Here is a 27,231-nt window from a genome sequence, read left to right on the forward strand (position 1 = left end):
GAGAACTGTGAGAGGAAGGACATATTTTGGGGAGAAAATGATGAGACCTCAGAGGCTAACTCAGGATGTGAGGTATCGGATACGACACCTGAGGACAGGGAGCAGCCACCCAGGGAAACTCGAAGGGGGCAAAAGGTAGAGAAGGGAAGAGAGAAGAAAGAGTAGGGCCAGAGGAGAAACACCACATAGACCCTGCGTCAAAGAAGACAGTGAGACAGCTGGAGAGGAAATCAGGTGGCTTACTTAAGCCATGGAACCAAATGTGCACATCCCCGCCCCCAAACATGTAACAGCTGGAGACTTTTGAGTGATTATGCCAAATGATCACAAAAAGAAATCAAAGTGTCAGGGGCAGGGAGGCTCCAGGAGCCAGGAGCTGGGAACAATGTGCTCTTTAATTCAGAAGGAGGCGGGAGAACGCCAGCAGGAGATGGCGCTAGCATGCACTGACTCTTGATGCACTGGGCCATTCGCAGGACGGATTGGTGCTGGTGGGGTTCTAGATCCATGCATGTCTACGATGTCTGGTCCTCCTGTTCTACCTTCCTGCTTGTTTTTTTTTTTTTTTTTTGTGGTTTTTCGAGACAGGGTTTCTCTGTGTAGCCCTGGCTGTCCTGGAACTCACTCTGTAGACTCAGAAATCTGCCTGCCTCTGCCTCCCAAGTGCTGGGATTAAAGGCGTGCGCCACCACCGCCTGGCTCCTTCCTGCTTGTGAATACACTTCCTACCCAGCTGTTGCTCTCCCATCTGTCTCATGATGGGGTGGCTTTCACTGCAGGAGCTGGACAGGGCTGAGAAGCTGAGCCACTGGTGAGACAATCACCGAACCTAGGACATGGGCTCCTTGGCCCTTCTGATTGCATCTGCTGATCCATCATGCCCTCCCTCTGAATCAAATCCCCAAACAACACATTTTTCTTAAAATATAAATCAAATCAAACCTAATTCCTATCATTTCCTAGCTGATAGCTAGCTAAAGGGGCATCTTTAGTGTCTAAAAGATTATGTCCAAAGGTCTTAGCAAGTTAAACAAAGTCCTTACATCATGGCTTCGGCAGGAAGTAGCACTTGGCTGGAGCAGAGGCTAAAGTTCAAATCTCTGTCTGTCATCAGTCACTTGCCAGGTCACAGCCTCATATTCTCCACAGATTTTGGTCCCACTCCAGACTGTCCTCACCCATACGCATGTCCTTCACCTGCTTCTTACTGTAAGTCACGGACCACGCCCTGTGTCTCATGATTCCTTTCTAAACAAACACCCAACTCTGGCTCAGCACCCAGCAGGACACACTTCAAGAATCAAAGAAGACCAGAACCCAGTTACTCTTATATCATCTCATGATATAAAAGACACAGCTAAGAAATGGCTCCATTTTTGAAAACTCCAAACACAAAGCAAGCAAAGATCCTGAGCCAACATCTCTTGAGTTACGCATCCTTTGATTGACAATTACTAAAGGCTGCCCATCTACCACACATTGTCCTGATGTGAACCGGTACAGACAAGTCAGTCTTAGCTCTTTACCCAGGACAAAAGTCATAGGGGACATTGTTGAGGATTCAGCTCTGTACGGGGCCCTGAAGGAAGGACTAGATTATACCAGAACAGAGTCACTCGCACCAAGTGCTGCACAATCAAACTGAGGCCTCGAGAAAGCACATGGGCTCCAGGTCTGACAAGGTTTTCCTGAAATCAGGAAACCCCAGACTGTCTGGGTCAATCTAAGAAGTTCCTCCACTTCAACCCTTGCAAAGGTAGCCTGGAGTCGGCCTGTCAGTGTGGTTCTCCTGACCCATCCCCTGCTTTCACGACTTCCTCTGTTCTGCTATGTCCCAGGGAGACTCTCGCTCTACTCCTAAACCATGACAGGAGTCAAAGGCACCTACAAGTAAATGTGCTGTGATTTTTGTCATTTGACACCGATATGCATCTTGAGACTTCAATCACATTCAAAAAGACCACAACAAACTAATCTCTACACACACAGAGAGAGGGGGGGGAGGGAGGAGGGGGGGGAAGCCCTAAGGTCATGGTCAAATGTAGAAGTCCATCTAAGGCTTCATGCTAACTTTATTAATTACATTGGGGGGGGGGGAATCCTTACATGAGTTTTATATAGTTATACTTAAAAGTGTATAATAGCATAAGTTTCCACTTAAAAGTCCATTAAAAAGTAAGATAATGGTAGACTTTCAGGGATTGGAGAGACAGCAGTTAAGAGCACTTAATTGCTCTTACGGAGGACCTTGGTTGGGTTCCCAACACTCGCACTGGACAGCTCACACCTGCCTCTAAGTAAAGACACTGTGGAGCCGCTGCCTCCCGGCATCTGTAGGCACCTGCACGTGTGGGGCACGTGACCTCATGAAGGTCTAACACATACATTTCAAAAACTTTAACTAACATTTTTTAAAAAAAATGTAGAGTTGCAGAGCAGAACAACTTTGAACTGGTGCAGAATGGAAGCCTATGAAGGTCTGGTGTCGCCACGCCCAGCAGGAGATCTCAGCCAAGGCTTTTAAACTTACTCCATAATGTGCAGGGCAAGGAAGAGGAGTCTCTGATTTTAATGCCAAGAAGCTGAAAGGTTGTGACACTAGTAAGACACACTATGTCCACCAGGGGGCAGACCAGGCCCAAGGAAACCAAACAGATGCTTGTATCTCTCAACTCAGCTGTAAAATGCCTTGTTTTCTTCATTCCCATACCTTCCGTAAAGAAATGGGGGAGAGGGAAGAAGAGATAGCAGGGCAGGGGAGGGGAGGAGTAAAGAAAAAGCAAAAAGACAAGCTGTATTAAACCAAACTGCCTGCCATGGTGGCATTGCCCGGCTCTGGAGATGCAGAGGCCAGCCAAGGGCTACAGAGTGAGACATACCCCCTCCCACCCCCCCCACGCCCGTTTCAAATACAAAGCAACCCCATCCCCACTAGTGACAAATCATTTCTTTTTGCTTCTGAATGGAGTCTCACTATGTAGCACTGGAGGGCCCTAGTAAAACAAGACACCCTCAAGCTCTGAGATACTTGACCCTATCCAAGAATAATACTAAGATTAAAAGTCACCGTGCCTGGCCACAAACCCACTCAGAAAAACTCTGGTGGGTTCATTTATCTAAGTATGGTTACTTTTTCTTTTTGGGTTTTCAACACAGGGCTTCTCTCTGTAGCCCTGGCTGTCCTGGAACTTGCTCTATAGACCAGGCTGGCCTCACCAACTCAGAGATTCATCTGCCTTTGCCTCCCAAGTTCTGAGATTAAAGGTGTGCACAACCAGCGAACCGCTACCCAGCTGGTAGCACGTTTCCTATCCCAGCATTCAGTAGACTGAGATAGATAATATGCATCATGCGTTCAAGGCCAGCCTGGGCTACATGCATAGACCCTGACTTACAAAAGCAAAACAAAAGAGCAGTCTTACATGATGTTTGAGTCACAAGTTACCTCTTAGGCATGCTGTTCCTTAAAGCTATCTCTATTGACAGTGGGTAGCTCCACTTGGACTAACTCTGAACTAGCACGATCCCTGTTGGCATTACTTAATGCACTGACAGTTATATCCAAGTCTGCCTCCTGTCAGCGGTGCTACAGTGAGCAAGAAGAGAAGAAAGTCCATCTCTCCCCGTGCTGTGGGGGAGGGGAGATCAGCTCAGCCATTCACGCACATGCAACTTCCGTGTGTTCAAAAGAGAAAAGACAGGGGAAACTTTCCACAAGTATAATGGCCAGATCCTGCAGTATAAAGAACGGCCTGCTCACATCACAGGCTGCAAAAGGGTCCCACACCTTCACGTGTGGCACGGTGTATGGTTCACTGTCATATTGGGCAGTATGAACACATCTCAGCTGTCTTCGGGCACACTGTCTATTCCCTAGCCTGGGGTCTGTGGGAGGACCTTCACTGGTACCCCTGCCCCACAGGGATACTTTCTCCAAGGGGTGGTGGCACGGCATGCTCCCTTCAGCCTCTGATCCAGTCTCCACCATCTGGGAACTGTCCTCCGACTACCTGGCTGGGTGCATGACCAGGTGGTCTGTCTGCGTAAGAAGGGGCTGCAGTTTTGGCAAGCTTGATATGCTTGAGGTCCAAAAATGACAGACGGCATTCTCCATCTGTTCCCCTGTGTCTTACTGTCATAGAACTGGAAGTCCTGGGGGTATCAATATACTACCCTCCCCCGAAACCAAACTGCCCTTCCCACTCCCTTCCTTCTTCAAATAATATAATTATTTTTGTCACAAGTTGGGGCTAGAAAGCCATGTAAAACAGCTGTCAAAATCATTCACGGTGGCAGTCCCGTGGCCTGCCTCTCCTCAGTCACTGTCATGCCCCATGAATGGATGCCTGGAGGGATGGATGGATGAAGAACTTGGAGACTCCATGGAAACCCAGCACTTCATCACATTGGTGTTGGACATCATCCAGACCGGACTTACCACCGCTGCCACAGGCTCCCAGAGCAAACAACAGATTCCAGTAGGATGCCACTGGGACATATGCAGTAGGCTAATTTGCATTCATTAATAATAAAATTTAAGAAGCATATAAAAATGTACTCCAGGTTTTTTTTTTTTTTTTTTAAATGCCATTCTTAGTGGGAAGGGTTTTCATGGTGCGGGCTCTGGCTACTTTATTTTCCAAGAAAGTAAGAGCTGGGTGATACTGACACACTTATGTAGCCCTGGCACTTTGGTGGCTCAGGCAGAAGGAACACTGTTTGAGACAAAGGCAGAAGGAACACTGTTTGAGACAAGCGTGGGCCGCACAGTAAAATCCAGTCTCAAAAGTAACCCAAGACAGAAAAGTAGACAGACACGTTAGACTTGGCTCCAATAGGCACGTCATATCTAACACAAAATTAATTTAAATGAACATGTCCCTGTACCATTTTCTTAATGCGTACACAGCAAGCATCCTTCTCCACCTAATTCATACGTAAACTTTAGGACAGTGGTTTTCAACCTTCCTAATGCTGCAACCCTGTAACACAGTTCCTCATATTGTGATGAACCCCAATCATAAAATTATTTTCATTGCTACTCTGTAACTATAATTTTGCTACTGTTAGGAATTATAATGTAAATATCCATGCTTTCTGATGGTTTTGGGCAACCTCTGTGAAAGAGTTGTTAGACCCCACTCCCAATCCTAAAGGGGTCGTGACCTATGGGTTAAAAACTACTTGCTTAGGGGGCATTCCCATTATTAAAATTTTTTTTCCTTAAAATCAGAATTGTTAACTAGAGTGATTTCTATGTATATAGTAGATTTCATCTATATTAGAGAAAAAAGGAAATCTTGCTCAAGACATTCAAGCATTGTGACTAGCATTCTAAAATATGTAAAATATTTCAAATATGAAAGAACCATTAAATAAACAGACAGTGCTTCACCTGTGAAATGGCCCTAAGAATAATTCAAGAAAATTGCGAGTAAAGAGAAAAAAAAATCGGAATAAACAAATGATCGAACAAATGAATGAACAGAGGAGGGTCTATGCAGAAAAAAAAAAAAAAAAGCCAACCCACACAGCCTGCAACTGAGCGCCCTCAGCAGGGGCCAGGTTGGCTGGAGAGCTCTCCTGTGAATGGGCTGGACAGATAATTGGCCCACCCCTCCTTCTCTCTGCTCCTGGTTTACCTGATGAGGACACACTGGTTGTCATGGCGCTTCCACAGGCAGCGATAGCACTCGTTGGCTATGGCAAAGATGTGCGGTGGAAGCTCACCCAGGTGGCACCTGCTGTACTCCTCCATGGTGGCGCGCTCGTATAGGCCAGCGATGGGCTGGTAGGGGTTCACCGACGCGATGATGGAGCCGATGTAGGTCTGCAAGCAGAGGGGAAAAAACGGAACAGCGTTACCCGGGCAGCGAGGCCAGACTCCGACCTGCACCTTGTCTGCTCTGCACTCTGCACAGGGGGCTGGAGCGATCCAGCGAAACGAGGGCTTCGCGCAGCCTCAGCACCCACTGTCCATACGCTGTCCCTACACCCTAAGGTATATAACCTCGACACTGCGCAGATGCACGGAGCGGGTTCAGAGCGGGGGTTTCAGGAAGAGGTTAACGGCGAACTAGGATGGCAATGAGCCCAGACCAAATCCTCGTTCCCAGGTGACCTCCCTAATCCCAATCCTTTCCTGGCACAAAGCCTGACCAGTTCCGGTTCCCTTCTTCCGCTCCATAGCTGTTATGAAACAGCAGGTGACAAAGGCAGAAAATAGAAAAAAGGGCAGGGGTGGGGTGGGGAAAGGGTATAGACGTAATTGAATGAGAAGTTTCTGTGTGGAGATAACTTGTGGAAGTCAACTATTAATGCATGGTACACAGAACTGGGGATGTCTGTGAAATGGTTAAAAAATCATCCCAATGACAAATCCTTTGCGGGGGGGGGGGGGTGTCTATCTGCCACAATTTTTAATTTTGTTTTATTGTTTTTCAAAACTGGTCTCTCTATGTAGTCCTGGTTATCCCGAAACTCCATCTGTAAGACCAGGCTGGTCTCAAACTTAGATCCACCTGTCTCCGCCTCCCAAATGCTAGGACTAGCTGTGTGCTACCCTGCTAGGACTAGCTGTGTGCTACCCTGCTCTGCTCGGCTCTGCAGTCACAGGTTTTTACTAGTTCCCATAGCCATAGGTTCCCTTCACAGAGACTTCCAGTCGCTGGCACTTCTACATCTACGTTTCCCAGTTTTCCAGGGCCACACACAGCCAGTAAGTCACAGGGAATCAGCATCCTGCAGATACCTCCCCCTACCCCTCCTAGGGAGCACACCTGCTGTGGCTTTACAGGAACCAGCATGTCTTTCTTTCCCATGTGTTGAAACCCTGACCACAATGCCTAAAAATAGCGCTACACTTGAAGACAGGGCCTTTAAAGAGTGATTAATTTAAACTCGGGCTCTTAGGGGTATCTGAATCCAATTCTGCCTGGTGACTTTGTAGGAAAAGGACAGCTGGACACACAGAGACCCCATGGATGCACACTCGGAAGCAGGCCAGCAGAATGCAAAAACCTGCTGAGGACTTTGTTCTTAACCCCCCTTGCCTCCTGGAACCGTGACGAATGTTTTGTGGGGTTTTGTCATGGGAGTCCAGGCAGGCCATACTAACCCCATCAGTATTCAGGACCCTAGGAAATATGCACCTCTACCTTCTTTCAGGTGAGGAAACAGGCACAAGGAAAAAGTTTTGACAATAGCTACAACGTCAGTACGTGATGGAGATGAGATCTGAATCCAGCCAACTTAACTCTAGAACCTTCTATTACCACATTCATTAAAGTATAGCAAAGTACTGGGCAGGGGGACAGCAAAGGTAGACAGAAAGGACAAACGTTCTGAGAACACCTGTACCCCATTACAATTTAGGTGATTTATATTCACGTTAACTGCCAAGAACACCAGGCAAAGTATTGCATGTTCTGTGCAACTTTTTCAAATGTAAAAAAGTCTCAGTTGGGAAAATAATTTAAATCAAAAAGAGATTTCAAACATAAATGGCATTACCATGGCAACAGCACTCTTAGATTTATAAGCAAGAAGAACAGAGAGCAGATACTTCAATACTTGTGCACCACCCATATTGACAGCAGCATTATCCATACAGCCAGAGGGTGTGAAACCCCAAGGCCCATCATCAGACCACAAGGGAGAAAGCTATGGTACATCCACACAATAGAATACTCTTTAGCCATGAAAAAGGAACACCGTAATTATATATGTGCTATAATATCAGTGTACAGAGTTTGAAAGTATGCCAGGTTAAAGACACCTGATGCTTCAGAACAGGTACATCCATAGAAACAGGAAGAGATTGCAAAGCAGTGAGAAGGCAGAACTCCCATTGGGGGGGGGGAGAGGGGAGCAGTAGGTAGTCAGTACCAGGTTTCCTTTTCGGGGTGATAAAGATACCCAGGACCTAGACTCAAGTGTGAGCTCCTCAACGTCACGAATGCACCAGATCTCAGTTGTTTGTAGACTAAAATGTAATGAGCTTATGTTAAGTAAAGTTCATGTCAATTAGACAAATTAATGTTATTTCGTAAGTAAATGTGCCAGTCTTTGGAAAATGGATGCCCTAGAAAGTCTGTTTCTCTTAGTCACAGCTCTGTGGGAAAAAAAAATTTAGGCAGAATGGAAAACACAAAACAAAACAAACAAAAAAACCAGAAACCACTCCCCCTGGGGAAGAAGCAGGGACACCACTGGCCACAGCACTGAGGCATCAGGTATCCTGGTCCCTTCCTCTGTTAGCTCTCTATGGAAGAGACACTTAAGGCTCTGAGAGCTCGGTCCCTACCTCCATATTGTCAGTCTGTCCCCTTTCTGTGTTGCTTTTGATTGTGTTAAATATGAAAAACATCCACTTTTCACTGTGACATGCTTTCTCACTCACACCAACAGAGGTCAACGCTCAATACCATCACTCTTTAGAAAGCCAAATCCGGCAACAGGGGGGCAACCACATGCTAGCACCGTAGCTGGGCACACGAGCTGAGCCTGGGGCAGGCAGACTGTGATAGCCATAGGTAGTGCAATAAGGAGATACAGCATTTAATTCACTTAATTTGATATGAGGCTGTACATCTATCATCAGTGGGACTACTTTTAAAAATGATACATCATGTCTTGAATATTCTACATGTCTATTCACCACACTTGTATGGTGGTGTAAAATTCTGAGTTACCCTTCCTCCCTCCCTTCCTTCCATGCATACCTAGCTGGTGTCTCTAGACCTCTTGCTTGCCGCTGCAGCGGGTACTTCTGTCTTCTCATTCCCTACCCCCGGGGTTTCTTAGAACACTGAGCTACTCCGAAAACCATCAGCAATTCTAGATCCTCTGTTTTTTTTTGCAAGCTTGCTTAGAAACAAAGTGCTTATTTCTGCTATAGACGCAAAGCCACGTTCCTCTTCTATGACTGGGGAACCACTAAACCACACAGCATCCTTTGGGATATGGCTGATCCGACAGCATGGCTGCCATGGCTGCTCAGTGGACAAGAGACACAACAGCCTTCACTAGCAGCCACAGTGGCCTTGCCACCCACAAGGTGCACCTTGGCCACCCACCCATCACTTTTCAGGCCACAGTTGCTCACTGAAGTAGTTTACCGTGATCAGACTTGCAACTGTGCTAGCTCTGCTTGTAACACAGCCTGAAGTCCAGGTCCACATGCCCCCACCCAACCCACCACACTTCCTGGGCTCAAAGGAAGCTGGGCACTTCTGGGAACAGCTGTTCGGTGTGAAAGTAGCCCACAGAGCTTGCAAATATGTGGCACATCTCCGTGGCCATGCTTGCCAAACTCCATGAAAAGCACTGTGATTCTTTACGGCACTTATGAGGCCACTGCCACCCAGGGCCACCATTTACAGCTAGCCTAGGACCCGAATCTCACTAATACGAGGTCCCTTAATACCACACAACATTGAGAATGTCAAGTTCACACAGACATTGCTGAGAGCTGTACGCCTTACCTGAAAAACCTTACTTTCCAACAATCTTCTGAAGGCTGCAGATGCACCCTTATGTTCTGAAACACAGGTTAGTAGTGATTTAACTTATTCCTGAGGACCCCCGGTCTCACATAGGCTCCGAATCCACAAACAGGATGACCACAATGGGCAAAGTACAGGGTACCTGCTAATCTATGCTGAAATCACCCTGGGCTCCTGAGGTTAACCCTGTCCGAGGACCCCTATGGCTACACTGTGGGATGGTGCCACACCAGCTTTGGAATAAACAGTTGATGGCTTTGCCTAACCAGGTAACAGCAGAGGAATGACTGTGGGTACTTAAAGTGGCCTGCCACCAAGAGAGCTTCATTGCTGAGTCTAGTTAATGGGCCACACTGAGCTAAGCTTCTTTCTTAAGACGATGGAACAGCAGAAATGAGGGTTTTCAAAGGGATTTTGCATTTCACCGTGTTCAAAACTCCTCCTGGTCCATGGCTAGGGTGGTAACTTGGAGGTAGAGCTTTGCATAGCATGTATCAGGTCCTGAGTTTGATTTCCAGTGCCACAAAAGCCGACTGCCTTTGTACCTTCTAACATAAACTCTGAGTAAAACCGTGAGTGCCTTGCAGGCGGCCCACCCTAAGTCACATGTCGGTCTCTCACACTCCATGTACTTTATAACTTTCCCCAGCCCAGCAACTGGATTCTCCTGCCCTAATAAGGCTTGGAGTGCATCTCCCTGGTGAACAAATGGCTTCAGGTGGGAGCTGTACCTGATGGTTAAAGACTAAGCATTTGAAGTTGAGGGATGTCTTTCAGAGGGAGAGGTTTGCTCTGCATGTTAAAGGACTGGGTGTGATCCCAGTACTGACAAAACAAATATCTCCCTCACAGTCCCTCCCCTTCAGTATGCAGGGTGGCTACAGCTCTTCCACCACGGATCCAACAGCTTTACTATTTCCACGTGTCGCTATCAATACTACACCAGCGCTTTCAAGGATTCTGAGCATCCCAGAATCTTCCACCTGGCACACGAACCTTTTTTCTCTTGTTCTTAAGATCCACGTTTTCCTGTAACCCAGGGTGTCCTCATTCTCCCAGGTCAGCTTTCCCAAGCGCTAGGATGGTAGGCATGTGGCACCGTGCCAACCTTCTTGTTCCGGGATTTTAGGTGATCAATAAGTCTACATCTTTCCAAAACCACTTTATCTGACACTTCATGAGCCGAGGTGTGGTTTGAAAGCACATGCACCCCCCCCCCCCACACACACCCCATCAAAAGCTCAAATCATAAATTAGCATGCTTAGTCTTGGGTAGAGAGCTATCTGGAAGGATTAGGAGGTGTGGCCTTTTGGAGTAGGTGTGGCCTTGCTGGAGGAGGTTTGTTACTGGCTTTAAGGTTCTAAAGCCCATACTAGGCCCAGTCTCAGTCTGTCTCTCTCTGTCTCTTAATCTCTTCTCTCTCTCTTCTCTCCCTCCCTCTCCCCACCTCTGCCTGCTACTTGCAGATCAGAATGTGAAGCTCTTAGCTACCTCTCCAGCATGCCTGCCTGCCTGCCTGCCTGCCTGCCTGCCTGCCTGCCTACTACATTTCCACCATGATGATAAGGGACCAACCCTCCAAAGCAGTAAGCAAGCCTCAATTACACGCTTTCAATGAGTTGCCTTGGTCATAGTGTCTCTTCATAGCAACAGAACAGTAATTAAGACACCAGGAGAAGAGCTATATGCCCACCACCAGCCCATAGCTGCCAAACAAGACCCTCCCTCGTGGTCAGGCAGAGGCCACCACTCTGACCTCTTTTGGCAGACACTGAACAGAGCAGACAGGAAGAAGATATCCCTACAATTTCTTGGTGGGTGAATGATGGTAAGGATGGGAATCAGATGAACAGCAATGGTCTCTACCGCCAACCAACCTACGGAACTCACTCAGCCCAAGATTCCCAAACTTTTTCCCTCCACCTCTGAAAAGCTGATTTAAGGGCTCAAGCCCAACCCAACTAATTATGCACTACACAACAGGGGTCAAGGAATGGGCGGCATACACCAGAGAGGGTTTCACAGCTGTCCTAGTCTCTGTTACCACACTCTCTGATATCCATGTCATTAGCAAGTTGCCTAGATGTTTCTCAGACATCATCCCCACCACTCAGCCATATGTGACTGCATTCCCAGAACAGTGGCTTGGGCCACAGAAGGGTTCTTACCAGTGAACTTGAACTGTCTGTGCCAATTTAGGTGCCAAAGCACAATTCTGAACCTCACAACAGACGTATATTTTGAAAAAAAAAAACCACCATGGTAATGGCTCATAATACTCTACCCATATAATAACAAGCTACAGTATTTGAAACCTAGCCAAAGTAAATATGGTAAAAGTCACCCCCTACCCCCCAATTAAGGACGTTACCCTTCAAAAAGATGATTTTTGTCTCTATAGAGCACAGGCTGTGTGCTTAGGGTCAGTAAATAGCAAGAGAACTTCAACAAGCAGCTGTCAGGTGGAGGAAGACGATCCCGGCACATGGTGTCAAGTGGGGCGGAAGACAGAGCGCTGGGTGAGACCCCAACAGCCAGGAGGCAGCACTGCGTGCAAGCTTTGATCATCCTGCACTCTATAAAAAGGTATGACTACCGCTCCAAAAATGGCCATAATGGATCTGCTGCTTAAGGCTGGGGACACATGCAGGTACCAGCTCCTGCATGTTCAATTCCAAATTCCACAACGCTAAATAACTCAAGTCATTTTGATGGCTGTTCAGAAATAGAAAATACATCCTATTTTGGAAGCAAGTTAACTGTCTTGCCAGAAAAGTTCCACATAAACTTTTAAAAAGTTCTAACCCCCCCCCCCCAAAAAAAAACATACCTCCTTGCCCATTTTAATAATTTGGAACAGCCACTGCACATGTGGCCTAAAACACTAAGACAAACTCATTGTCTTTCTTCAGCAACACCAGATCTACCAACTCAGGGCCTGCAACAACAGGACGTACCTACATCTAACCCACTGAAAATATAATTTGATTTCACAGTACATGTGTACGACAAAACACTACAATGTACATCTTCATAAACAGTGTTTTCTTTTTACTGTTTAGTCATAACTTCTTGGCCTTCTGACTAAGATCAAGAGGAGTCCTGCTCTTGTCGGGTTAATATCTGATGCACCCCCATCTAAGATTGATATGGTAAGTGTATTTACAGGAGGAAAATGGAGTAGCCTGCTCTGTCCACTCCACACATAGGCTTGGTACTGCCGTACCTAGAGGAGCTGTGTATAGCACCTTCCTCTAACATCCAGGATAATTTAAAAACCTTGTATGAGCCACAGGCTTTAGCCACAGTGAGTTACAGACATAGAGAGCTATACTACACTGTTGGTGGACTATCAGAATTTCCCCAATGGAAAAAGGCTTAGCTCAATATCATGGTCTGGAGAAGTCCAAACACTTGGTCCTCAGCCAGGTTTCACCTTCCCCGATACATGGCTTAACCTCTCTAAACCAAGACTCTGATCAGCTATGGCACGGTCCCCTCTGTTAGCACCCAAGTTTACTATTTGGAAGTGCTCCGTAAGTTAGTTCTTACTGTCATTGCTAACAACCCTCTTCATCCTGAGGTCCTGCAAGGCTGCACAGAGGTCAAGTTGGCTGAATGTACCAGGGAAACCAGTTATCTACAGTTCAGGCTGTGATGTACCTTTTTGCTGAAGGGAGAAATGGTTAAGTGGAAATCATTTACTGCAGATTTACTTCCCACCCATCATTTCCCCCTCTCCTCCTGCAGCCACGCCAGTTCAGTACGGCAATGGTTCAGTTTCTAAATCTTTACCTTGTGTGAACTGCAGCTTGAGATCCATATTCTCAATGGACTACCGCACCCTCTTCCCCGAAAATGACTCAAAAACAACATGGAGGAGGCTAACCTTTCCTGAGCATCTGTTTCCTCACACCAGAGCACACGCTGGCAACCAGCAGTTCAACGATCTTGTAGAAATTCAGACTGTTAGGGCAAACATGATGTCTCAGGAACAAAAGGCACTTGCCACGAACCCTAAGGATGGTTGTCTAGTCTCCAGGACCACGGTGCGGAGAACCAGCTCCCACAAGCAGTCCTCTGCTCTCCCCTTGTGCACCATGGCATGATGGCGTTCACCTCTCTGACCCTCCACGCTGGCCATAGAAAATGCCATTATTTTCGAGCAGGTTCATTAGTCAACTCTCCTCCCAGACCTGAGGTCTCCTGCCTTTAGCCAAAATCTGGTTACCATACTACATTTTCCCAAAATGCCTCTGTATTCTCTGTCATCATTATTTGGTGAGTTGAATGACGTTCATTAATTTGCTCCTTGGCCTGCTCCTGGCCACCTTGCTCATCAGCAGTGTGCAGCCTTTGCTCCAGTGCTCTGAATGGTCTGCACTGGATAAAAGCACTGTGGTGGTGTGAATGAAAACGGCCCCCACATGCGCATAGGGAGTGATACTGTGGCCTTGTTGGAGGAAGTGTGTCAGTTGGGAGTAGACCTGGACGTCTCAGAAGCTTAACCAGGCCCAGTGGCTCAGATTCTCCTCCAGCTGCTTGCAGATCCAGATGAACTCTCAGTTCCTTCTCCAGCACTCTGTCGGCCTGCATGCTGCCATGTGTAACCCCATTGACAATAACGGACTAAACCTCAGAACTGTAAGCCCATCCCAGTTAAATGTTTTCCTTTTGTAAGAGTTGCCGTAGGGCTGGAGAGATGGCTCAGTGGTTAAGAGCACTGTCAGCTCTTCCAGAGGTCCTGAGTTCAATTCCCAGCAACCACATGGTGGCTCACAACCATCTGTAATGGGGTCTGATGCCCTCTTCTGGTGTGTCTAAAGACAGTGACAGTGTACTCACGTATATGGAATAAATAAATCTTAATTAAAAAAAAAAAAGAGTTGTCGTGGTCATGGTGTCTCTTCACAGCAATAGAAACCCTAAGACATGCATCAAGCATATCAAGTATGCTTTTTGCATTACTCTTTGCATACACTCATTTGCTGCCATGAGAGCCACTTTCCTCCTTGGCCAATGTCCCCAAATGCTCGGATGCATTAAACTTGCCTGAAAATCACTCTCTGCTACCTCCTGTCCCGATGCTCATACACTGGACTCAGCACACTCCTGTCTCCCGGGGTTCTAGTCAAGGGTTTGCTCATGTCTGTCCTCACCAATCAATTAAGTGCCTTCCACATATGCAGTCTTTCAACACAAAGCTACCGTGAACAAGAGGAATTCTGCACCCCTGGAGCCTAGTGCAGAGCCTGATATTCAGGCAGGGCTAACTCAGTATGGACATCGTGGGAATAGACATTGCAACCCCCATTTCCCCCCCCCCCAATATACTAATGCTTTCATTCCGTTCAGGGGTGCTCTCTGCCCAGTACCTTCTGCATAAGAAAACCATCCGCCATGGTTTTATTACACCAAATGAAAACACTGTTAAACAGAAGAACGTTAAATGTTAAACAGCCACATATTTTTAAAAGATGCCAACATCCCAAGAGCTCAGCAACTGGATTTAGAATTTTCAACATCTCCACTTCCCCCTGAGTGAATTTATGTTTCAAATTCTCTTCCTGTTGAAAGGACTCTGAACCAAAGGAGAGGCAGGGTGTGTGTGTGTGTGTGTGTGTGTGTGTGTGTGTAACATCACAAAAACACAGGTCCTAACTGCCACCATCGTGTGCTGATGTGGAGACTGGCAGCTCACGGGCCCAGTTTGGTAAGTTTTAAGAAGACACAGAACCAGCCAGATGGTTACAATTACATCTTGGCAACACAAGTCTTGATTTCAAGTAACGGTAAAAAAAAAAAAAAAAAAAAAAAAAAAAAAATGTCGGAACACAAGAGCCCTCCTCACAAACCACACCACACTCAGCTGTTCCTGACGTTGAGTCTTGTGCCAAATCCAGGCTAAGCAAGCCCTGGGCTCGCCTGACATTGTGACAAGTAGAGAATTCAAAACCAAACCAAACCAGCTTTGGCGGTGGATGGAAGCAAATCAAGAGGTCTACTTAGGAAGATGGACTCAGCTCGTGGAAATGAAATACGAATTTTGATTACGGCACGCCCCAAGCAGAACTTCCACAACAGGGTATTCCTAGCAAACTCCACTAACATCTTTGGAAATCAACAGGCCGCTACCTGGCTGGGACCTCTCTGTTAGTGCGTTTTTCTTCCTAGAAGCAAAGTAACTCAGGAGTAACAGTCTACACCTTTACGCACCGGGGCTGAAATGCCACCTAACGAGGATGGGCCATTCTTGAAAGAGCTCAAAACCAATGTGCTGTAGAGCACGCAGCCTCACGCGGACATCCAGCTCCTTTGATTCTCATCTCTGCTGCTGTTTGCTCAGCAAGACCAACAAACTAACCAAAGAGCTGGGTGGAACACAGAACTAACTGCTTCCTCGGGGGCCCTCCTCAACCCCATAATTGCAGGTTCTCCGCGGCTCTAGTGATGTGGTCGGGAGTCATTCCTTAGTTGCTGGGAGAGTCGTCTCCTCCACAGAACTGACTCAGAACTGACACAGCCCATGCTGGAGAGAACGGGCATCTCCTCCATCTGGCAGAGAGCGAAGCTGCCACACCACCAAGCCCAGCAGTTCCCACACTTGGACACAGAGCTCTCCACCAGAATAACAGGAACCAGTCAACACTGAGCTAGACGATCTGAGATGGTCCAGGCTCCAGGGATGACTAGGAGAGGCCTCCAAACCCCACAAATCCTTTCTGGTCCCCTTCAGGACTTGCCAAGACTGTTGGTGTCATGCCACCCTGCCGCCATGCTTGACAAGCTGGGAATGCTTCCTCCGCCTATCTCTGCTGCTTCTTACCTAAGGCCTTATTGTCACCTCCAAGCTGCTCTAAAACCGCCATCTCTTCAATGCTGAATTAGTCCAACATTCTCAGCTGGCGGCCAGTATCCATATCAACAGAGGAAATGTGGTGTCTATGCCATCAACCGCACACTTTTAGATCAGCTGGACGGCAGGAAAAGCTCCCAATTTTGACACTTGTGACAAGCTGGGCCAAATAGTACCTTGTGGTAGAGGCTGCCCTATGGGTTGGTGAGAAGAAGCATTCAAGGGCCTCTACTGGTAAGATATCATTAGCATCTCTCAAGTTAGCTCTAATAACTAAAAATGTCTTCAGACACAGCCAAGTATCCCAGAGAAGACAGTTAGCTAGTTTAAAAGAGATGCTTTAGGGTTTTCTAACCTTGCATACCTATTCTAGCTAATTTCTCAATATTTCCCAACAAACATCTGGTTCTAAAATCAAGGTCAATTTTCCCCCAATCTAGTGAGGCCCTCATGTTCAACAAGTTTCCGTCTTTGCAGTGGTATGTTTATCACTTCTCCTCAGGAGGTAGGAAGGGAGAAGAGGGAGGCCCTCCTCAGATCCCCACCCCTCACCAAAGGACCACCAGTGAAGACCAATACACATATATCAAATCAAGGGGGCCCCTGAGTAGAGGCCGGGGGCCACAAGGTGTAGCTACCATGCAGAACAGAGGAGGACAGGAAGGCAGACGAGGTGGAGCCTCCAGTGGGGAGGAGCACGGAGTTCCAGGAAGGGGGTCTAGCATTAGAGTTGAAAGTGGGGTTCCACAGGCAATGTCAGGGGGAACAGAGGATCCAAACAGACCAGTGTCAGGACAGAGCCCTATGGGCCTACAGACACGACCAGAAAAACATGCTCAGCTTTTCTTTCCCAGGACAAGCACTGGGCAGGGGCATGCCTACTGACAGGAAGAGTTAAGGGACCCAAGTCATGGTTGGGGGCTTCAGTGCAAATGAAGCTTGTCACTCTCGCTTCTCCTGACCCTCAGTGACAGGTGACCTCCGCTTGTTCGGTCTCTAGGCTGTGCGGTAGATAAGCCTTGGGTTTTCCTTTCTGCTGACCTGCAGACTGAGGTCAGGGAGATGCTCTGAGCCTCTTCCAAAGCCCCCAAACGCTGTGCCAAGTCCCAGGCTGGAGTTTTCTAAATAAAAACTTGTTGGTATGAGATGAATAAGTCAGAGAGGAAAATGTAACGGTTGAAGGTTCTGAGGGGCTCACTTACTCGCTTTCAAAGCAGCTCTGACAAAGTGAGGGATATGACAGCTGACATTTACAAAAACAACTTATAAGACATGGAATCTCTGAAAGATTAAATCAGCCATGTGGAGCTGACTGGCTTATGGGGGGAGGGGGGCTCAGTTCTCATTTGTCTCGACCCGAACCTTTGTTTTTTTTTTAAATTAAGATATGCTTTACCTCTTTCTGTAGAGGATGCTAAATACTAAACAAACAAAAAAGCAAGTGGTTTTTGTTTTTTGTTTTTTTTTTTTGTTTTTTTTTTTTGGATGACATCCTTCTGAACAGAGGGCAGCAGACTTCTTTCCTGGAGGTGGCCCTTCCTACTGCCAACCTGTCATCTCAGAGCAGAAAAAGCCACGGCAGGACAACCACATGAGTGTGGGCTAGCTCCAGGAGTCCTGTTCATTAACAGAAGGCAGAGTACACAGACCCACACTCATCCCTAGAAACCGGGATTTTAAATGTCCATAATGATGGGATTCCATAGGTACAACTGGAAATGTGGTTATAGACCTTACCAGGTGGCTGGCTGCCCTTCTGATTTGTTTTACTTTTATATATATATATATAAACCTTTAAAATATTTATATGGTATATGTTTATGTGTGCGTCCGTGTATGGACATGCACACCGGCAGGGGCATGTGCTCATGTGTGCGTGGACGTGTGTGAGGAGGCCAGAGGCTGACACAGCTGCCGTCCTCAGTCACATTTAACTTGGTCTTCTGAGAAACAATCTCTCTCTGAACCCAGAGCTCACTGATTTAGCTAGGCCGGCTGCAGACCACTCCTCGGGACCGTGTGTCGCACACCTGTACCCCAGCACTGGTGTTATGGTTGCATGCTGGCTTTTAATCGGATGCTGGATACCCAAACTTCCATCCTTATGCTTATGTGTGGTAGGTGCTTGACCGACTGAACTATCTCCCTGGCTCTGATCGAATTGTGAGACTTAAAAGCTGTGACCCTTTCTTAGAGAGAAAAGGGGTTGGGGCAACAAATACATGCCCAATGCCTGGAGGAAAGACTTCTGTGAAACCACAGAAGGATAACCGACAATAACCGACAGTCCAAGGAAAAGGAATGTGGGTGGCTCTAGAAGCTGGGAATTGCCCTCAAGTGCCAGTCAAGAATAAAACCCAGACCTTTGTCTACAACTGCAGATGACTGCATTGTGCCAGCAAGGAGAATGGACAGGAAATGGGGCCCCTTAGAGCCCCCAGAAAACAGTGCAGCCCTGCAGACACCTTTACTTGAGCTATCAAGATGTCTTTTACCAGTTATGCCTACATGCTGTAACTAGATAAATGAGCTGTTTTATGTTAAGTCAGAAACAGAAAATTAAGACAACATTCTGTGCAAAATTCGAATAAACCCTTAGATGTGTTCAGATATAAACAGGCGAGGCACAGAGCTGGGACAGAGGGCAAGGAGTGACTTTTTCGACAGTGAGTGGTTTGAATCATCAGAGTACTTCACAGGACTGCACCTCCTGCAAACAGCTACAGCAAGGACAGTCACGGAGCATCCTTTATGAGCAATAATACTCTTACGCACATCTCGGAAGGAAAGCGCACCGGAGCATAACTAGTTTTAGCTGTCAGTTTGGTGTACAAAAAACTGTGGGCTTTTTATTCAACAGAGATGGAAAAGAACTTCACATCAGAAAAGAGGACCAAGACCGTATTCAAAGACTTCCTGGGCAATCTAGCTATCAGGTTTAACGTTATTATCATGAAAAGGGGAAAGAGTAGGGAAAAAAAAAGTTTTAGAAGGCTCTGCTTTTAAAAGCCTTGGGATAGGTTTGCTTCTCCTAACTGCCCCACTTTCTTATCTATTGAAAACGTGTAATAAGAACTTCCATCTATTTTCTTCTGACAGAGAACATGGGTTCTGAAATACCTGCAAGAGGCATATCACGATCATCATTTTTTTCAAAACTCAAGCTTCATGGTCTCTCATCAGCTAGAAGAGGCCATTTGTAATGTGCATGGTATTCACCTTTTAAATGCTTACTGCAGAATTACTAGGCACCTGGCAGCATCCTTGGGTCAAAAAGAACAACGTAAGCCATCAGACAGCCAGGTGTGTAACCACATGACAGGTCTGAGTGTGGAAAATGAAAGCGTGCAGGACAGTGGGCAGCATGCATGCCTGCCAACCCACTGCCAACACAGACAAGAGATTTTTAACAGGAGATTTTTGACAGGATGAAAGAATGAATGCATGGCACTAGTGTGTGCAAGATGCAAATGACACGGCCACTTTTACACAAACTTGTAGAAGTGCCACCTTTTCTAATGGACATACAGAAAACACTGTAACCTGAAGACTTCCTGTCAGCAAGCTCTATAGTCAGGGGATGGAGACACAACCGACTTCCTCTGTGCAGGGCTGTCTGAGAGCATGTGGCAAACAGCGGGCCAGCCTGGCAAAGATGACACTTTCACAGTGTATGAGAAGGCAAATAAACAGACTTTTCCTCACACCAAAGAAAACTGAGCATGGAGCCCACGTCTGTCTCACGTCTCCTCTCTCAGCCCTTCCTCCATCCACACACAGACACACCGAGGACCACACATTCTAGAAATCATCACTAATCAAAACCATATTGGCAGTGTTAACTACAACTCCTAGGGCACAAAATTCAATAGTATTAAGATGTTAGTCTTCAAAAGAAAACTATATAAAATTGAACATGACACAAAAGGCATAAGCGGCTGGTGTACTTTTTAAGAACTTGCTAATAAGCAGATTAAAAAGGGGACAGATACCACAACAGGTGGATTAATCTCAACAGGTAAGAGAATGTATCTCAATTTCAGTTATTATAGAGGTAGATTCTTAGGATTTATTTTACTTTTAATTATGTGTATATATGTGTGTCTGTATTTGAGCATGTGCATGTGTTGAGTGTAGGTGCCCTGAGAGTCCAGAAGAGGGCACCAGACCCCTTGTTGGCAGTCATGTGAGCTGACTGCCTAAGTGCTAGGAACTGAGGTCAGGTCCTCTGAAAGACCAGCATGCACTTCGAACTGCTGCACTACCTCTGCAGCCTCAAAATGAATTGTAAAGATTACATTTTCACACTTGTTTTACATATGACTTATAATATAAATTTACTCCCATATCATGAAAGCAGAAAAATGTACACAAAGGCTTTGTATCTGCATTTCTCCATCCAAAACAGCAAATAGGAATCCTGCAACCTAGAAAGATAGATTCCCGTGAAGGTAAATATCACCCTAAGATGAACCCTAAAGTCAGAAAAGGCCCCTCAACAGGAAGTTGAAGAGAATCTATTTTTTTTCTATTGGGTTTTGAACTTGGCAAAACTTTGAGAAAACAGTTTTTCTGAAGTTAGTGAAAGATGCTCTAACGGCAAGAAATATTCTTGGGAAGTTAAAACACTCAAACATAGAAAGAGTTTCTTTCTATGGGGTTGGGGTTCTGGGGGCAGACACTAGGGCTTTCAGAGACCGGGCAAGCACACAGAACTACACAACTAACCCGGGGAGCCTCAGGTGGAACTCACATAGATTTGATTCCTTTTGTAGCGCTGGAACAGGTTGTACATGATGGAGCCTCCGTGGAGCTCAGTCAGGGTAGCCATGTCATCCACACCTTCCTCGTGCAGAGGGTGCATAGCTGTCACCTTTTGGTTGGTGATTGTACTCTGCTTGTAGGTGAACACCTGAGGGCACAAATGAGTGACACTTAGAAGTCCCCAGACAGGGAAAACAATCTCAGGACAAAGACTCTAAATTATAGAAATGCATTTCCCATCTTCTTTATTCAATCTATGTTATTAAATTATAGAAATGCATTCCCCCCCCATCTTCTTTATTCAATCTATGTAATTTTCTAAAGGAAGAAAAATTTTTTGACAGTAAACATTAGAAGACATTGTGTCAAGTAGCAACCATCCTCTGGGACTCACAAAATTTTAAATTCACAGTTCACTCCTCTTCATGGTTCTTTAAAAATCATAGAACTAACTACACCTAGAGAGATAGCTCAGTGGTTAGGGGCACTTGTTCTTCTTGTGGAGAACCCAGGTTCACTTCCCAGAACCCACACAGGGGTCTCCAACCACTCATAACTTTAGTTCCAGGTGACCTGATGATACCCTCCTCTGAACTCCAAAGGGTACCAGGCACATACACACAGGCAGGCAAAACACTCACATACGTAAAATAAAAACATAAATCCAAAACCAAAATTTTAAAAAGAGATTGATGAGGCTTTTTTTTGTGTGTGTGTGGGGGGGGCACTTGGTTTCCTACAGTTTCATTCTAGATCATATGGTGGCTTCAAAACTTCATAGCATGAGTTAAAATGTCCTTCAACATAATTAGAGGTCATATTTATTTTCATATTGTAAAATGCTAGTTAATCTGTTGAACATTCTTAAAAGACTGGATTCCTTTTTGAGAATTTCATATATGAGCACTGTATTTACATAATTTTTCTCTTTCTCTCCTTCCTCCCACTCTTCCCAACCCCCATACTTTTCAAATACATCTTATTATTTAATTATTGTTCATATATGTATGTATATATGTATACATGTATAAGTATGTATGTATATACAAATACTGATAAGTAAAGTGTTTTGAGTTAAAAAAAAAACTTCATAGCAAAATTCTTCAATTTAAATATATTAAACTATACAGGCTGTTATTCCAGCAGATTAAATATTCCCTCCATGTGCTACAAGACTGTCATAAGCCATACACTGTCAACATGCAGAGAGTGTCATCACTCTTCCTTCTCCATCTCGACATGTGTCACGCAGGAGTTCCTGGCTTATCAGATGATCAACCTTATGCGTCCAAGCAAGAGCAATGGGTACTACACGTATGTAGTAGCATGTACGTCAGACAAAGCTCATACTGTGTCGTTCATTATTGGGATTGTTTCGGAACTACTTGGTGCTGTTTTTTTACCATAAATGACCACAGAATTAACCACGGCAAGTTTGTTGACTAAGTTCAACCTACTTTACACATATATACACACGTATAACAGTGATTTTACTATGGAGTCCATATCGTCATTTATGTTCGGAGTTTGGATTTGTTTTTGCAGTATAGGGGATGAAAACTGAGGTCCAGGCTCGGCTACATTCCCAACCCCTGCTAGAGTACAGTTAATAGTTTTTAAGCCATGCAAGCTTCCTGTAAATAAAACAAAACTATCAAATATTTTTTAAAAATATAAATAACATGAAACATACACACACAAATGTGCATATGCAGGCACACAAAACCATTTCTGCCATGTTTGAAGAGGTTTTTGATTTGAGATTTTTAAACCAAGTATCAACCAGCTGCCTACATTGCAACAAATGGTATATTCTTACAAAAGAGAAAAACACGCTGAGAACCGCCAACTCAGCGGTTTTGGTACAAGTGGCATGTTTTATTTTTTTTAAGAAGAAAATAAAACTTCAATAGTGGTACTTTTATGCCAGATGTACCACAAAAGTTGGTCCAAACCAGCCCTGAGAACCTTTCCCAGGCCAGGACAAGTCCACGCCCTCCTGAGGTCTAACTACTTTCCCCAGATACTGTTTGGTGGATATTCACTTGAGGAGAGAGCTCAGTTGCCCTACCTCAGGTGATGGAGGGGCCCTCCCTGCCACACAAGCACCAATAGCTGAATAGAGCCTCCAGGCTGCTGAGGGAGTATAGGTGGAGTGCACAATATCCAGGAAAACAGCTATAAAGAAAACGGGCACCAGGACATCCCAGACACAGGAAACACATGGCCTTCCATATTGAGTCATCACCACCATGGAGAAAATGAAAGACACATGGGCCGGCATTGGATGTAGTAGCCTTGGGGCAACTAAGAAGCCCTCTGCCCTTCTCTAGCTTGCCTTCTTCCAGGATGCCAATCCAGGTGGGTGTTCCAGAAACGCCCCATGAGGACAGGGCATTCCACAGAGCGAGCTGATGAGGGTACAAGGCAGAAAGTGACTAGCATGGTCAGCTCCTGCTTAGCTCAGGAGTGGACACGAGGGCCTTGTGCTGTGTCTCTCAGGAGGCTCTTCCTTAGAAATGACAAACAAGGTCAAAAGCAGCCCTGAGAAACTGCTCAAGGCTCTGCAGTCTCAAAGCTCCTCTGTGAGCTTCAATATAAGTCACCTCCAAAGCTCTCTCAGAAAAGAAGAGTGTGAAGCCAGCACTACCAGTTCCCACTCATACCCAACCAGCACTGGATCCTCTCTTCCCAGTGCACACACCACTCTGCATAGGCTGGGTAAGCATCTTAGGATCTGAAGGCCAGACACACTTTAAATATTCAAAGTTTATGTGTTATATTTATTTGGCTTTCTAGAAATAATATACAGTCTCTAACAGCCACACACACACATAAAATATACATATATATTACATATAGACATACACACACACACACACACACACAAATGACTGCATCTCCATGTTCGATGAAGTGTAGAATAAGACATTTCCATACGTATGTACGTACGTACGTACGTACGTATGTATGTATTTTTTATTTCATTGGAGAAAGCAAGGTGATGTATGAGTCCATGTAAGAGATGAGAGTTAAGGCACAGAGTCTCAAGGAAAAACAACAAAACAACAACAACGCAAAAATCTAAAAAAACAATAGCCTCAAGTTATTCCTAGAGACCCTTCCCTGACTTCTTCAGATTTCCAGCAGCCTGTGGTGGAGCAGATACAGGCCAATGCCCACTCCTGGTGTGTGAGGATCAAGAAGATTAGAATTCTTCTTTCTCATGAGCACAACATAAGACAAGCACAGAGGCCGATAACTGTTACAGGATTAACATGGCTGTGACTAGATGAGACATTTGTCAAACATCTATGGCAGATGCTCAAAGAAACAAGCATCTCAAAAGAAGCAGAGTGGCCCAGGATGTATCTGAGAAGAAAAGATGAAGAAAATGGGGACTACTATCCATCCAGAGATGGGCTGTCACTGGCAGAAAGTTCATTCAAGTAACTTTTATCTGCTTGTGTAGCAGGCAGTGGGGATAGATTTTATATCCCAACTCGGAAGTCAACGAATGTACATGGCTGTGGTTAATATTAACTGTCAACTTTACAGGATCTGAACTCACCCAAGAGGGCAGGCCTCTGGGAGCAAGGTTCTCCATGGGTAAGCCGAGGTGGGCAGACTCATCATAAAGGGATAGCACACACCCTGGGCTTGGGTTCTAGACCTTGTAAAGAGAAAGAGAGCTGGGCACCAGGATTCATGTCTCTCTGCTTCCTGACCATAGCTGAAATGTGACCGCATGCTTCTGCCATCAGGATGGACCTACCTAGTACATGAACCAAATCTAGCCACTTCTCCTTAAATCTAGCCACTTCTTTTTGTGAAGAGTAACCAGTGCAAGTAAATACACAGTACCACTGAAGTCTAAAAAGCACAAGCTCCATAAAGAAGGACCAGGGCATCAAAGGAGTTATGCTATGACAGATGCTTTGGTACAGTCTCACTTGTAGGTTAAAAACAACAACAGAAACCCCAAGGACGTGAGAGATGGAGCCTCCTCCTTGAATTACAGTGTCTAAATGTATTACTGGATGAACAAAAACCTAATTTAATTTGGTAGGTTTTCAAAAGATCAGTATGACTGAGCCACCATATCATTTAAGAATTTCTTCTCTCTCTCTCTCTCTCTCTCTCTCTCTCTCTCTCTCTCTCTCTGTGTGTGTGTGTGTGTGTGTGTGTGTGTGTGTGTGTGTACACATTTGGGTGCATGTAGATACCATCTTATTTTTCTTATAGCGACTCTTGTTACTAAACCTGAAGCTAGACTAACTGGCAGGCAAGCCTTGGGGCTCTAGCCATCTTGTCTGTCTGTCTGTCTGTCTGTCTGTCTGTCGACTCCACTGATGGGGTTATAAACATACACCACCATGTACAAATTCCCAGTGGGTCCTGGAGATCTGAACTCAGGTGCTCATGTTTATCCAACAGGCATTTCACTGCCTGAGCTATCAGAAGCCATTTTTATACACAGCTACAGCAATTAACCAAGTATTAGGCTATCGAGATTCGTCCCAAACCAAACCAAAACTATAAGTTTAAAGGATGTAGTCCTGGTTTTGTTTTTTTTTTTCAAGACCTTTTCTTCCTGAACTGTTTCTGAAGAATGAGGGAATGTCACAGTACAGTAACAAGATGTATTTCTAAAAGAAGTCAGAAGTAAATTGAATTATATCAATAAGGCAAACACCAGGAGAGAGGTGTATGATTAATAAATAGTGAAACTGGCTCAGCAGGCGGCCAGAGAAGAGCTGCTGCCAAGCTGAAGGTCGAGTGTGGCCCTGGGACTCACGTGCTGCTGAGAGACAGAGCCATAAGGATGTTCATGATACATGGGAAAAGCCAATTCTACAAGTTGTCCTGTAATGTCTACACATACATCTACACACAAGGAATAAGTAACTGTAACAAGTTGTTAAAGGGAAAGAAATGAGCAAACTGGAAAGATTAATAGTCAGGAAATCAACTGAGAAGAAATGGGTCCTTGGAACAAACTAGCCCTCATGCAGAAGCATGAACCAATGATCATGAGTTGACCAGATTGCTGAAGAAGAGAGTGTGACACAAGAAACCCCTCAACAAAATTTTAAAAACTCTCACAGAGAGGCTGGCCCAGGCCTGGGTCCACTTCTGGATGCAAGCAGAAAAGACACAGCACACATTGACTGGTGAGAAATTAGCTGGACCCTCAAGTTATTTATTAGCTTAAAACCATACAGACATAGCATGTAACACCTACCCCCATGACTTTGTGACAGGTCTTATAGTTCAGAATAATAAATTCCTTTTACCAAAATCATTAGGGGACATCAGACAAAAATACCAACTTTTCCAACTGAAGAGAATTAAAAATGGAAAAAACCCTATCATGACCAACACACGGGCATAGGATGACCTGGACTGTGCAGCTCCACCTTACAATAACCTGGAGTTTTAAGAGCAGCACATCTCAGTTTTTCTCCCAAGGGCCAATGGACAATGCCTGGAAACATTGGTACTTATCAGGGAGGGCATAGGGGAGAAGAGGAAGGTGCTCCTGGCATCAAGTGGGAAGAGGCCAGGAATGCTGGGAACACATGAGCTATGACCCAGTGTGTAAGTGTCAAGGCAGTGGCACCTGGATAGAGAAGTGTTCCAACATCCCCATGGCCAGACATCTATGCAGACACCCGAGAAAGGTGGTGACAAAAAGCCTCAGCCAACGTCAAAGGTTCTGAGTTAGGGCCTTTCTGTGCAGTCCTGGCTGTCCTAGAACTCACTCTGTAGACCAGGCTGGCCTGGAACTCACAGAGATCCACCTGCCTCTGCCCTCCTGAGTGCTGAGATTATAGGCTTTTGCCACCAAGCCCAGCCTAAAACACTTTTAAAACTACCAAAGAAGAGCTGGAGAGAGGGCTCAGCCACGAAGAGCACATGACACCCATGTGCACATGTGTGCTCATGGAAGCCAGAAGAGCACATGACACCCATGTGCACACGTGTGCTCATGGAAGCCAGAAGAGCACATGACACACATGTGCACACGTGTGCTCATGGAAGCCAGAAGAGGGCTTCAGATCACCTGGGATTGCAGGCAGCTGTGATCTGACTGACGTGTA

At 45.7% G+C, this 27,231-nt stretch overlaps 1 protein-coding gene, 1 long non-coding RNA gene and 1 other non-coding gene across 3 annotated transcripts in view; 2 read left to right on the top strand and 1 right to left on the bottom strand.

The window, feature by feature from the left end:
- Myo10 (myosin X) overlaps positions 1-27,231 on the bottom strand; it is a 196,314-nt gene that overhangs the window by 90,771 nt on the left and 78,312 nt on the right. Inside the window, exons 3-4 of the mRNA XM_034523353.2 lie at positions 21,117-21,275; positions 5,643-5,830 (exon numbers count right to left, since the gene is read on the bottom strand). Of these exons, the coding sequence (XP_034379244.1) occupies positions 5,643-5,830; positions 21,117-21,275 (347 nt within the window). The remainder of the gene's footprint in view (positions 1-5,642; positions 5,831-21,116; positions 21,276-27,231) is intronic.
- On the top strand, positions 11,956-13,394 carry LOC143435139 (uncharacterized). Its single transcript, XR_013105147.1, has 3 exons — positions 11,956-12,093; positions 12,570-12,659; positions 13,258-13,394. It is a non-coding gene; the product is annotated as an uncharacterized LOC143435139 (long non-coding RNA).
- Positions 12,572-12,755, top strand: LOC117724069 (U2 spliceosomal RNA). Its single transcript, XR_004608758.1, has one exon. It is a non-coding gene; the product is annotated as a U2 spliceosomal RNA (small nuclear RNA).

The sequence above is a fragment of the Arvicanthis niloticus genome, chromosome 19, assembly GCF_011762505.2.
Source record: "Arvicanthis niloticus isolate mArvNil1 chromosome 19, mArvNil1.pat.X, whole genome shotgun sequence".
NCBI classification, from domain to species: domain Eukaryota; kingdom Metazoa; phylum Chordata; class Mammalia; order Rodentia; family Muridae; genus Arvicanthis; species Arvicanthis niloticus.